At 53.4% G+C, this 13,153-nt stretch overlaps 1 protein-coding gene and 1 long non-coding RNA gene across 2 annotated transcripts in view; one reads left to right on the top strand and one right to left on the bottom strand.

Annotated features, from left to right (window-relative positions):
* LOC140402304 (uncharacterized) overlaps window positions 1-9,879 on the top strand; it is a 148,832-nt gene extending 138,953 nt beyond the window's left edge. Inside the window, exons 5-6 of the long non-coding RNA XR_011938118.1 lie at window positions 1,404-1,464; window positions 9,717-9,879. This is a non-coding gene — a long non-coding RNA (uncharacterized lncRNA). The remainder of the gene's footprint in view (window positions 1-1,403; window positions 1,465-9,716) is intronic.
* Window positions 1-13,153, bottom strand: part of LOC140402302 (cytochrome P450 2C3-like) — a 121,320-nt gene that overhangs the window by 30,601 nt on the left and 77,566 nt on the right. The window contains exon 3 of the mRNA XM_072489984.1: window positions 10,442-10,591. Within this exon, the coding sequence (XP_072346085.1) occupies window positions 10,442-10,591 (150 nt within the window). The remainder of the gene's footprint in view (window positions 1-10,441; window positions 10,592-13,153) is intronic.

The following is a 13,153-nucleotide window of genomic DNA, read 5'->3' as shown; positions in this document are numbered from 1 at the left end:
ATTGTGACTGTTCTCACATCCATTGTCTTTTCCTGGTTGCTCAGATAAGGTGGATAGACCTTCATGGTCTTGGTCATGCATGGCGTTTGCTATGGAGTCTTTCATTTCTTCTATTTTGGTGTCTGTCAACGAGCTCTCTGTGGAGGCTTGCATCGCTCTCTCTGTGGAGTCTTTCGTCGCTCTCCGTGTGGAGTCGTGTCGTGTCCTCTCTGTGGAGTCGATCTGTGCTCTCTCAACGGAGTTGGTCAGTACTCTTTGTGTGACGTTGTTTTCTTCTTGGCCATTCGACAGGTTGCTCTCATCCAATGTATCAACAATCTGCCATTGCATCATGGTATTGGATTCATGTACCATGAGTAGAGTCGTGTTGAGCTTTTCAACCATGTCGCTGAGACTATGATTAGCATATCCGAATAACTCAGCCATGTCTGAGTAGTATTTTTCGATAAACAAATCATATTTTTTTGTTTTGGATTTGTTATTGTGCTCTTCATGATCAATGAACAAATCATTTTCTTTGGTTTCTGGTTTGCCATTGTGCTCTTCACTTTGGGTGGTGCAAACTGCTTGTTCCAGGGTGCTGTGAAAGTTAGTTTCAACTGTTGGTAGAAGTTCAGGCAATGTTGTGCGTTTTGAGGTTGAATTTTTTGGTTATGTGCCTTTAAGAGTCTTGTTTGTGATTTTTGGGCATTTACCCTTTCAGTGGGCGTGGTCTGAGTCTTCTGACATCATCACGGTTCTGACGTCATGCGTACCAATCGATTGCGCATGTGCAAATCGATTTTCCTTTACTGTGCGCATGCGCAGATCCGTCCTCGAACGGTGTGCTGTTTTTGTTCAACTGCGCATGTGCGGCTTGCGCATGCGCAGAACGGTCTTCGCGCAAAACGGCTGGTTTTGACTGCGCGTGCGTGTCTTCGGTTTCCAGTGCATGCACAGAACCCGATATGCGTCTTTTGTTCCCCGGGGACTTTAAAATGTGCTCAGACGCCATTTTAACGTGGATTTCTCTTGGTGAAAAGTTAATGTTGCTTTTTTCTTTCGATCTGCACTTTTCAATCACGATTTCCAGTGTTAAACCTTTCAGTTCTGGGAGTGATTGTTTGAGTTTTGCTTCACTCATTCCCTGTGCAATTTGGTCTCCAAGCATTGAATGTCTTAAAGTAGCATTGTTACTGGTGTTACATTGATCTTCAAATTTTTTGAGTATTACTTCTAATTTGATGTTGTCCTCACCTTTCAAGTATTTAAAGCCGTTATAGATTTCTCTAGCTTCATGTCTGCTAGGAGCAGTGCTATTTTTGTTTCTTCCGAGGCTGTTCTCAAATCATTAGCTCTGATATATTTTCGAACATTTGTTTACAACTTTTCCATCTATGACTTAAATTACCGGTTGTTTTCAGCTTCGGTGGAGTTCCAACGAGTTTCATTGAATCAGCGAAGTCTCCCCACGTCGAATGTCCGGTACGTGTTTTCTTGTTCTTTCAATCTTTCTTTGTCTGCATCTTGTGTAATCTTCTAGTAAGCGTTCTGAAGTCACCTGGTACCATGTCTTATTCCTTATGTCTGAATAAAGCTCGTAGTCTTACAGTTGAAGTAGATGCTTTATTGAGTTTGTTCTCTCCCCAACGCTTATACTATGTTCCATCTGAGCTGCCTGTCTGTGTCCTGCTCACCAGCTGCTGCTCCTGTTAAGAGTGCCCCCTGACTTCCTGTCTGTCCATATTTATACATCTCCTGTGCTCCCCTTGGTGATTGCTTAGTCGTAGTGCATTTATATTGACCCCTTGTATATATACAGGTATGCAGATCACTACAAACAGCGGCCAGAAAATTGGTTTTATTCCAGTTTCAGGGCCAAAATAGATGACTGCTCAGTGTGAATGCTGGACGTCTGAGACTTGTTTGAAATTGGGCCTCGGAGCTCATCACCATGTTTCTGGTGAGCTACAGTTGAGCATCCAGAGGCAAACCTTTTTTGTCCCCACTTTGTGGCCGGAAAGCAGGCACAATGAGGCACAATTTCCTCCCAGTGTCAATTGGCTTTTGGATTAGGGGAGCCGTCATATCTGAATTTAAATCTGTCCTCTTTCAGTGTCCAGCTACCTGCATTCCCAGTCGGGGAGGGTATCACTGGAGTCAAATTAGGGTCAAGTAACTGGTTTTACTTCATAATCTTCCAATGTGCTGAAGCGCACTGTAGAGATCCCACCAACACTCTAGCTGAGACCAATCAAGATTGGGGGATTAAACCTGGAGCATTTCTAGTTTGTGCACCTCAGTCACTCATTGTTATTAATAGTTGAGCTACCTTGGGTGGGATTCTCCGAGCCCTCGCCGGTTCGGAGAATCGCCGTTCACGACAGAAAGTCGCACAACGCCGGTCCAACGCCATTTTGCTATTCTCCAAACAAGGGAAAACGGTGTGGTCATGAAAGGTGCCGCGCGGCCCAGAGAATCGCCTGAGGTGGTCCGATGAGGATTCTCCGGGCTCCCAGCGATACTATGGCCCGGCTGAGCCGAAGTCCCGCGGTCACGCCGGCACGGTTCTAATGGGGTTTTAAATATCGTCAGCCAGTCGTGCTGGCTGACAATGCGACAGCAGGAGATAGGGGTTGGCGTGGGGGGACCCAGGGCTGGCGGGACGGGCACGGCCGTGGCTGGCGGGGGTGGGGGGGAGGCCCTCCAGGTTCTGGTGGGGGCGTGGGGAGAACAGCCCCGCCAGCCGGGAACTGCCCGCCATGGTAGGGTGGTTCCAAAGCCACGGACGCCATTACGGCGGCCAGGCTGATGGGCACCGACCCCGGGCACTTGCTGAGCGCAGGCCTCCCGGCCGTGCGGATCGGTGCCGGACCCCCCCAGGGGGCGGCATTCCATAAGTCCAGGGCCGCAGCCACGGCATCCCCCGGTGAGGGCTGCGCCATTCAACGGTGGCGCTGGCAGGAGGGATAGGCAACAGGAGTCGGAACACCAAGGGGGTGGGCGGGGGTGGGGGGCCTGCGTGGCTGGGGCGCAAACTGCCAACCAGGGCAGCCACGTAGCCCATGGCTTCTGGTTGTGGAGAGGGTCATGCACCATGGTTAAACTTGTTGTCTACCTCCCACCCCCTGCAGATCATAATGTTTGGGCACCAGCCAGCGATGTTGGCCACCGTGGCGTGGGCTGCTGCCCTGCATGCAGCCCTGTGGCAGCGTCAGCGCAGGTGGCTCAGAGAGGCTGTGGCGGCTGCAGCAGATCAATGGGCTGCAGAGGGGCAGGTCGCAGCCACTCAGGCTGGAGGGGAGAAGGAGGAGGACCACGACGAGGATGAGGATACCGATGAGGAGGAGGAGGAGAGGGGGAGGAGGAAATGAAGCCACGGCGACGGAGGCGCCCGATGAGGCCTCGTGTTTACCGGTGCCGCATGTCATTCGAGGCCCTCCCGGACAGGGCATGCAGTCAGAGACTCTGGATGAGCCGGGAAACCGTCGCCCATATCTGCTACCTGAAGGCACACCTGGCACCGCATGGGACTGGGGGTGGACACCCACTCCCGGTGGCCGTCAAGGTGATGGTGCCCCTGAACGTCTATGCGACGGGGTCGTTCCAGTCGCTGAGTGGACACCTCCCAGGCATCGGTGCACCGATGCATCCGTGCAGTGACAGGCGCCCTGTATGGCACCTGTATGGCACCCTGTATGAGAGCTACATTCAGTTCCCTGTGGACCGTGCCCACCAGGATGCCCGGGCAGCGGGCTTCACTGCCGTGGCCAGGACACCCATGGTCCAGGGGGCAATCGATGGGGTGCATGAGGCCACCAGCAGATAACAGAGCCGTGATCATGAACAGGAAGAAGTCCTACTCCATGAACGTTCAGGTGGTCAGTGACGAGGATCCTGCACGTCTGCGCCCGTTACCCGGGCAGGGTGCATGACCCGTTTAACCTGGCGCAATCATTCGTAACCAACACGTTCGAGGATGGCTGCTGGGTGACAGGGGTTACCAGTTGCGATCGTGGCTGATGATGCCTGTTCAGAGTTCACAGACTGATGCGGGGACCCGATATAACGATGCCCATGCAGCGACCAGGGGTGTGATCGAGAGGTGCTTCGGGCTGGTGAAGATGCGCTTCAGGGGCATGGACCTATCCTCCAGTACCCGTCGGAGAGGGCCGGCCGCATCGTTGTGGTATGTTGCGTCCTCCACAATATAGCCCAGCGGAGGGGCGATGTGCTGAAGGAGGAGGAGGGGGAGGCAGAGGGGCAGGAGGAGCACGAGGAAGAGCATGCCTCTCCAGATGAGGAGAATGGGGAGGGGGCGTGAATGGAGGGACATGGGGGCTGGACATGGACGGGAGGCTGCACGACGCCACTGGCAGGGCCAGCGAGCATGGGACACGTTGATCGCCGCACGTTTCACCAACTAGGGGGGTGGGGGTTTGCTGAGCAGAGGCACTGACACCACTGTACTGCGCCACCTCATCACCCACCACCCCCACCTCCCAAAACACCCATGAGACGCACCTCCTCCACCACCCCTCCCACACCATCCCGCCATTACACATCCACCTGTGGCACAATGGGCTAGGCTCACACGGTTGCTTGTGGAAGCGGGTGTGGTCCATGCCATGGAGGATAATGACAACCTGCTCTGCGCTGAGCTCTGAGCTCCAAGCCGTAAGATAATGTCTGACTCATGGCCACAGTTACACCCTCCACCTGGGTGGTCCTTGTATGTGTGCTGGACACTCCATCACATGGCCCTGTTGAATTGCTGGGAGGGCTGGCATGGACGTCCGAGGTGGGGGGGAGGGGCACATTACACCCACCGGGGCTCAGCGTTCCACCACAGTGGCACTCAGTCCCCTACCCGGCCCCACAAGCATCGAACATAGCACAAAGGCAACTTGCATTGGTGTGACAGTGAGTTTAATTAGAAAGGTTATATACAGGTACCCTCGCCCCTAAACTAAGCTGTGCCCTGCACCTGTGCCAACTTACTAGGTATCTAACTTGCTGGCCTTACGGGCCCTATCACTACGTCTCTGTGGTTCCCCAGACGGTATAGCAGCAGCGGAGGCGGACTGCTGAGACTCCTGCCCTGCGACCTGGGTCCCCGTTGGTGCTTGTTTCCTGAGGCGGCGCGGCCCGGATGGGCCAGGCTGCTCCTCAGGCGTCCTGGATGACGTGGTGCCACCCTTTTCTGCCCGCTGCCCACCAGATGCACCAGGGACGGAATGGGGGGAGTCCGAGGTGCAGCGGTGTTCCGGGACCTCCCCTGCAGGAGTCACCGGCACGTGCCCCAGCACCCCCTCCTCTCTCGGGGGCCGGTGGCCCCATGGCCTCTCCAAGGGAGGGAGGTGCGAGCGCAGACATGCCCCGAGGCAACACCGACACCTGCTGCTGCCAGTCCTGCAGGCCCGCTATGGTATCGACCAGGGTCTGAACATTAGCAGCGATGGAGCTCAGGGAGTGGGCCATCACTGCCTGGGACAGCGCCACCTCCCTCTGGGCCTGTGCGACACCAACCAGCACCTGGGCTATGGCGCCGATGCTCTCAGCCATGGCCTGCTGAGACCCGGCCACACTGCGGAGAGCCGCTGCAACCTCCAGCTGGCTCTGGCACATGGCTGCCTGTGAGAGGGCAGCACTGTCCTGGGCCACGGATGCCGCCTGCACAGAAAGCCCCATGCCTTGCATAACCTGACCCATGTCCGACACCTTTGCCCCCTCTGCCTCCACCGCGACGCCACCCGTGTGGTGTTGGCCTGGGTGGAAACCATGACCGGCATCACTCGCTGCTCCTGGACGCGGATGGTCTCCTCCAACTGTGTCTGCAGCTACTGGAAGCCAGCCGTCATCCCGTTGTCTAGTCTCTGGGTGTCTGACTGCATTGGGTCTCTGGGTGGCTGTGGTAATTGCAGGAACTTGGGACCCGTCTGGGTGGCTAATGGTTGCTGGGGCCGGTCTGCCCTCCGGCCGTCCGGCCCCACAGTTGCTCCTACCTCCACCTGTTATACCGGTACGGCTGTGTGGTGCGCCCCAGTGAGCGTCCCGGAAGCCTCATCACTAAATTGCCAACTGAGGTGAGTCTCTGCAATGGAGGAGGGTGTGGGAGACAGCAGTGATGAAAAGTCCATGTCGCCATCAGAGCCAAAGTCCAGGATCTCCTGCGTCAACCCTTGGCCTGAAGGTCCCTGTGTCGCCCCCCCTCTGTGTATCAGTGTCCGGTCTGTCAGTCCTCTGTGTGTCCGTCCTCTGTGTGTCCGTCCATTGTGTGTCTGTCCTCTGTGTGTCCGTCCTCTGTGTGTCCGTACTCTGTGTGTCCGTCCTCTGTGTGTCCGTCCTCTGTGTGACCGTCTTCTCTGTGTCCGTCCTCTGTGTGTCCGTACTCTGTGTGTCCGTCCATTGTGTGTCTCTCCTCTGTGTGTCCGTCCTCTGTGTGTCCGTCCTCTGTGTGTCCGTCCTCTGTGTGTCCGTCCATTGTGTGTCTGTCCTCTGTGTGTCTGTCCTCTGTGTGTCCATCCTCTGTGTGTCCGTCCTCTGTGTGTCCGTCCTCTGTGTGTCCGTCCTCTGTGTGCCGTCCTCTGTGTGTCCGTCCTCTGTGTGTCCGTCCTCTGTGTGCCCGTCCTCTGTGGGTCCGTCCTCTGTGTGTCCGCCCTCTCTGTGTCCGTCCTCTGTGTGTCCGTCCTCTGTGTGTCTGTCCTCTGTGTGTCCGTCCTCTGTGTGTCCGTCCTCTGTGTGTCCGTCCTCTGTGTGTCCGTCCTGTGTGTGCCCGTCCATTGTGTGTCTGTCCTCTGTGTGTCCGTCCTCTGTGTGTCCGTCCTCTGTGTGTCCGTCCATTGTGTGTCTGTCCTCTGTGCGTCTGTCCTCTGTGTGTCCGTCCTCTGTGTGTCCATCCTCTGTGTGTCTGTCCTCTGTGTGTCTGTCCTCTGTGTGTCCGTCCTCTGTGTGTCCGTCCATTGTGTGTCTGTCCTCTGTGTGTCCGTCCTCTGTGTGTCTGTCCTCTGTGTGTCTGTCCTCTGTGTGTCCGTCCTCTGTGTGTCCGTCCTCTGTGTGCCGTCCTCTGTGTGTCCGTCCTCTGTGTGTCCGTCCTCTGTGTGCCATCCTCTGTGGGTCCGTCCTCTGTGTGTCCGCCCTCTCTGTGTCCGTCCTCTGTGTGTCCGTCCTCTGTGTGTCCGTCCTCTGTGTGTCTGTCCTCTGTGTGTCCGTCCTCTGTGTGTCCGTCCTTTGTGTGTCCGTCCTCTGTGTGTCCGTCCTCTCTGTGTCCGTCCTCTGTGTGTCCGGCCTCTGTGTGTCCGTCCTCTGTGTGTCTGTCCTCTGTGTGTCCGTCCTCTGTGTGTCCGTCCTCTGTGTGTGCCATCCTCTGTGTGTCCGTCCTCTCTGTGTCTGTCCTCTCTCTGTCCGTCCTCTCTGTGTCCGTCCTCTGTGTGTCCGTCCTCTGTGTCCGTCCTCTCAGTGTCGGTGTCTGGTGTGTCGTCCTTTGGGTGTCCTCTGTGTGTCCGTCCTCTGTGTGTCCGTCCTCTGTGTGTCCGCCCTCTCTGTGTCCGTCCTCTCTGTGTCTGTCCTCCGTGTGTCCGACCTCTCTGTGTCCGTCCTCTGTGTGTCCGTCCTCTCTGTGTCCGTCTTCTCTGTGTCGGTGTCTGGTGTGTCGTCCTTTGGGTGTCCTCTGTGTGTAAGTTTCCTGGGTGTCCGTATCCTGGCAGGGCTTCTGTGACGGCTGCCCTCCCCGCCGTGGCCTGCGTCCCTGGGGGCCACTGGACCTGGCACTGGTATGCTGGACGGCCTGGGACAACCGGCGGCTGGTCCTGTAAGACACAAGGCAGCATGTATTGTTAGACAGGCGGATGGGGGGTGTGGGTGTGGAGTGGGGGGGCTGGGCTGAGGGTGTGGAGTCGGGGGCTGAGGTGAGGGTGTGGAGTGGGGGGCTGGGGTGAGGGTGTGGAGTGGGGGGGCTGAGCTGAGGGTATGGAGTCGGGGGCTCGGGTGAGGGTGTGGAGTGGGGGGCTGGGGTGAGGGTTTGGAGTGGGGGTCTGGGGTGAGGGTATGGAGTGGGGGGCTGGGCTGAGGGTGTGGAGTGGGGGGCTGGGGTGAGGGTGTGGAGTGGGGGGCTGGGGTGAGGGTATGGAGTGGGGGTCTGGGGTGAGGGTATGGAGTGGGGGGCTGGGGTGAGGGTGTGGAGTGGGGGGCTGGGGTGAGGGTGTGGAGTGGGGGGCGGGGGTGAGGGTATGGAGTGGGGGGCTGGGCTGAAGGTGTGGAGTGGGGGGCAGGGGTGAGGGTGTGGAGTGGTGGGCTGGGGTGAGGGTATGGAGTGGGGGTCTGGGGTGAGGGTATGGAGTGGGGGGCTGGGGTGAGGGTGTGGAGTGGGGGGCTGGGGTGAGGGTCTGGAGTGGGGTGCTGGGGTGAGGGTGTGGAGTGGGGGGCTGGGGTTAGGGTGTGGAGTGGGGTGCTGGGGTGAGGGGGTAGAGTCAGGCAGGGGAGTCTCACTTGTTGGTGCGCCGCCGACCTGGCAATCGGCAACCTCCAAGTCCTCGGGTCCGCCTGCGAGGTCCAGTGCCCTCTGCTCATGGACGGTGAGAGGGTGCAGTACGGATGGACCCCCTCCGTTTTCTTCCTGCTCCCTGTGGTTGTAGGCGCCCTTCTCCTGAGGGGGAACAAACATCAGTGTTAGGTGGTCCGACGCATGCAACGCAGCTGTTGGCAATACGATGGCATAGGGGCACAGGGCGCCCTGCCAATGTGGCTGGAATGGGTGGGTGCAGCCCATGGGGGTCAGGGAGGGGGTTGTGCCATCCTCCTGGGAGAGGGGTGGGGGGTTTGCTGGGTACGCACCCTACCCTAGTTAGGTCATGCAGCTTTTTGCGGCGCTGGTCGATGGGGTGTGCCCCACAGCGCTGACGGCTTGTCCCACCTCCCTCCACATACGCCGGACGGTGCTGCACGGGATGTTGCGGCCCAGGCTGGGGTACAGGATTGCCCTCCTATCCTCCACCGCGGCCAGGAGCGCTGTTCCCCCCATGATCCAGCAGGATCGCTGTTCCTAGCAGCCCGCTGACGCTGTCGTAAAAATCTCCTGCGTTTAGGACGCTGTCAACACTCTGCCGCTATAACGGAAAATCCCACCTCTTCACTTTCATTTTAACCTTCGGAATGTTGGTGCCACTATCCCTTTGCTAACAGCAAGATAAATACCTAAACATACAGAGAACAGTTTTTCACAAACCAGCGTGTTATAACAGATGCCTGTAGAAGTAAAACCTCCTGAATAACTATTGAGAATAAAAACCTACAGCACATTCAGCCCATCCTGTGTGTGCTGGTTTTTGGGAAAAGCTATCCAATTGGTCCCACTCTTCCACTGTTTCCCCAGGGCTGTGAAATGTTTTGCTGTTCAAATATACTGTATATCTAATTGTCCTTTGAAGAGTACAATTGAGTCTGCAGCCAACATGCTGATAGGCAATGACTCAGATCATAACTTTTTGTTATCTCCCCTAATCCCTTTGCAGATGTCTTAAACCTGTGTCCTCTGATTATCGATCCACCTCCCACCAGAAAAGGATGCTACTCACTTGTACTCCCAAAACTCCTCTGAATTTTGAACATCTTTTTTAAATTCCCCCTTAACCTTATGTTCTCTAAGAAGAGCAACCGCAAGTTGCTGCACATACTGAAACGCCTCATCCATGGGATCAATGTAAAATGAATTCATTTTATTTTCTTCCTTTCTCCTGAAGTGCACGACTCCTGCCGGGTTGAGCTTGAGCAGCTCTCCAGTTCTTCATTAATGTAGACAGGTTATTCAGTGGTGTGGGAAGGCATCACTGCAACCAGGACAGAAACCTGCCTTCACTTGACATCCATCTGTGAGGAGACACTGGACATTGACTGGGGTGGAAGCCCAGGGTGAATGTTTCTTTCTTTAAACCTCAAGTTAATTGCCACAGATCCAAGTGCTGACCAAACTCTTGAGGGATAAACAGACAGCAAATGTCCTTTTCCCACTTCTTCATCCAACTGCTGTATCAAAAAGTGAAGGCGGTCAGGGCGGCACGGTGGCACAGTGGTTAGCACTGCTGCCTCACGGTGCCGAGTTCCCAGGTTCGATCCCGGCTCTGGGTCACGTCCGTGTGGAGTTTGCACATTCTCCCCGTGTCTGCGTGGGTTTCACCCCCACAACCCAAAGATGTGCAGAGTGGGTGGATTGGCCACGCTAAATTGCCCCTTAATTGGAAAAAATGAATTGGGTAACATAAATTTTTCAGATTTTTATTATATCATTTAATTGTCCATCAAGGGCAAAGATAATTTTGGACCGTGAACTCTTCACTAACCCTTGTACCATTTCCATGCCACATCCTATCACTCGGTTTCACTCCTATCTTTGGTTTGGAACTTGAAAAAAAATAGCAACTCGACTTGGATTTGAAAATGAAATTCCTCCAGTATTCTATTCAGAAACCTTTTTTATTTCGGATAGCTGTAACGAGAAACTGGGCTTCCTCCAGGTTCCGCTGTTCAACACTCTTTTTCCCCATTCCAAAATTCTTCAGAGTGCAGAGAGTGAATCTGCGAAGCTGTTTCCATCTCTCTCCATTGCTGAAGGCAATTCCTGAATCAGAGACATTTAACACAAATGTAAATAACTTGGGGGTGAAATTTTCTATTTGCTGCAGACAAAATATATGGAATATTTTTCAATATTTTTTTCTCCTCTTTGACACAGCCTCCAAGTACCTCAACCAAGCGGTTATTTTTCTAGGTGCAAGTTGTGTTGTGTTGGTGTCAGGATCCCTGAGTTAGGGAGAGGACTACTGGGCAGCACGGTAGCACAGTGGTTAGCAGTGTTGCTTCACAGCGCCAGGGACTCGGGTTCGATTCCTGGCTTGGGTCACTGTCTGTGCGGAGTCTGCACGTTCTCCCCGTGTCTGTGTGGGTTTCCTCCGGGTGCTCCGGTTTCCTTCCACAGTCCCAAGATATGCAGGTTAGGTGGATTGGTCATGCTAAATTGCCCCGTGGTATCCAAACGTTAGGTGGGGTTGCTGGGTTACGGGGATAGTGTGAAGGTGTGGGCTTAGGTCAGGTGCTGTTACAGGGGCCGGTGCAGACTCGATGGGCCAAATGGCCTCCTTCTGCACTGTAAATTCTATGATTTTAATACAGCTTCCAGGAACTCCTCGTGCAACGTGTCCATAATGTAGGTTATGATTATAGTTCCAAAATAAGTGGTTGAGTTTTATTGCACTCAGCCTTGTTGACTCGCTTTTGCCACCTGCATCCGAAGAACAAACTGGGGCAAGGTGCTGGAAGGCTGTGTGCACCAGGGAACCGTACGCACAAGGGTATGATTCATTCCACAGATAATTGGAGAAACTGACAGCCACATGCAGATCATGTATAAAACTGCTAAAATGTCAAGACACCCTTCACTGTCCATGCAGTTCTTGCTTTTTTTCCTATCCAATCCCAGTGTTCTCACAAACTAAACAAATCAAGATATGTAACTTCTATCTCCGTTATCCTACTTCTGATACCACTAAGATTTGATCAGGACTAACAGATTTCTCAAACGTTTGAGGAGTCTAACCAGTTGTCATGAATGGTATGCTAACGCATGCAAACACAGGTTTCGCAATCAGGCGCAGGGCATGTTGTCACCACCAGTGGTGCCCCGGAGCATGGCAGTCGGTTCGGCATCCTGCACCAACCCTGATTTGTGGCAGGCGCCCGATGCTCAGCTCAATCACGATCCAGGTCTCCAGCGTCACGGGGCGGAGAATCCACGCCAAAATCTTAAATTATCTACTCTCCGGGGAATCTCCAGCAATTATAACAATGTTCCATTAAGAATCTCATTGTAAACAAGTACATGGTTGGAATGAATGATTATCTCACTTTTGGTAGATCATAATTGTATCTTTTGCAGACACACCATCTGCCTGCTTGTTCAATCAGTATTTTTTAAATTATTACTGCAACAGATTTATATATCTATACCCTAACGCAGGCTTTTAATAACATTACTGCAACAGATTTTTTTAATACAATCCATATAAACATTTCCTACATTCCTCACACAGTTTAATTATAGGTTTAAAGTGGTTTATCGAGAGTAACAGTTTAAATACAACACCTGATCAGAATGTATGGGGTAGACATTCAACCCGTGACAGGTGAGAAGGTTTATTGGTCTCAGATCAGACAAACTGAATGGCCTGGTCTCTGCTGTCAGACGTAACTATCTCTTCAGGCTGCCAAAAGGCTTTAGCATTGTCCTTTTGTGTGTGTCTTCTCTTTCTTGACTACCCATTTATCTACCTTATTTTCAAGGAGTTGGTGGCCGTCTCATGTTAATCGCTCATTCAATCATGTCTTTTCATTCAATTATCCAAGGGGCAGATAGATACACAAAGTCGACATCTCATTTTCCAGCCTCCCCTTGCCCCTGATATTACCTTATAACTTGTCTCTTGTCAGACCATCTCATTTATTTAATGTTGATTGTGACTTTATGTGATCAAAATCTGGTTTGTCCATAAGAGACCTGTCTCTGAAGAAGCTCTGTAACCTCGTTAGAACCCTTTTGGAGAACGATAAGCTATTGACTGTGTTGTATTTTATCTCCCACAAGAACTGAAGAGTTCCCTGAACTTGGGACAAAGAGTGAGCAAACCTTATTCCTCAGAAACCACAACCTCAGCATTCCTTCTTTAACTATTATTTCTCACAATTTTATAACATTCTCACATCTACTCATAACTATTTTATAAAAATGATCTGGAGATGCCGGCGTTGGACTGGGGTGAGCACAGTACGAAGTCTTACAACACCAGGTTAAAGTCCAACAGGTTTGTTTCGATGTCACTAGCTTTCGGAGCGCTGCTCCTTCCTCAGGTGAATGAAGGAACACTTCAGTCGGGGAACACTTCAGCAGTCAAGGGCATTCAGCCTCTGATCTCCGGGTAAGCGTTCTCCAAGGCGGCCTTCAGGACCCGCGACAATGCAGAATCGCCGAGCAGAAACTTATAGCCAAGTTCCGTACACATGAGTGCGGCCTCAACCGGGACCTGGGATTCATGTCACATTACATTCATCCCCCACCATCTGGCCTGCGAAATCCTACCAACTGTCCTGGCTTGAGACAATTCACACCTCTTTAACCTGGGGTTAACCC

This window comes from Scyliorhinus torazame, chromosome 25 (assembly GCF_047496885.1).
Source record: "Scyliorhinus torazame isolate Kashiwa2021f chromosome 25, sScyTor2.1, whole genome shotgun sequence".
NCBI lineage: Eukaryota > Metazoa > Chordata > Chondrichthyes > Carcharhiniformes > Scyliorhinidae > Scyliorhinus > Scyliorhinus torazame.
The sequence above is the reverse complement of the archived record's forward strand: the minus strand, read 5'-3'. Positions and strand labels throughout refer to the sequence as shown.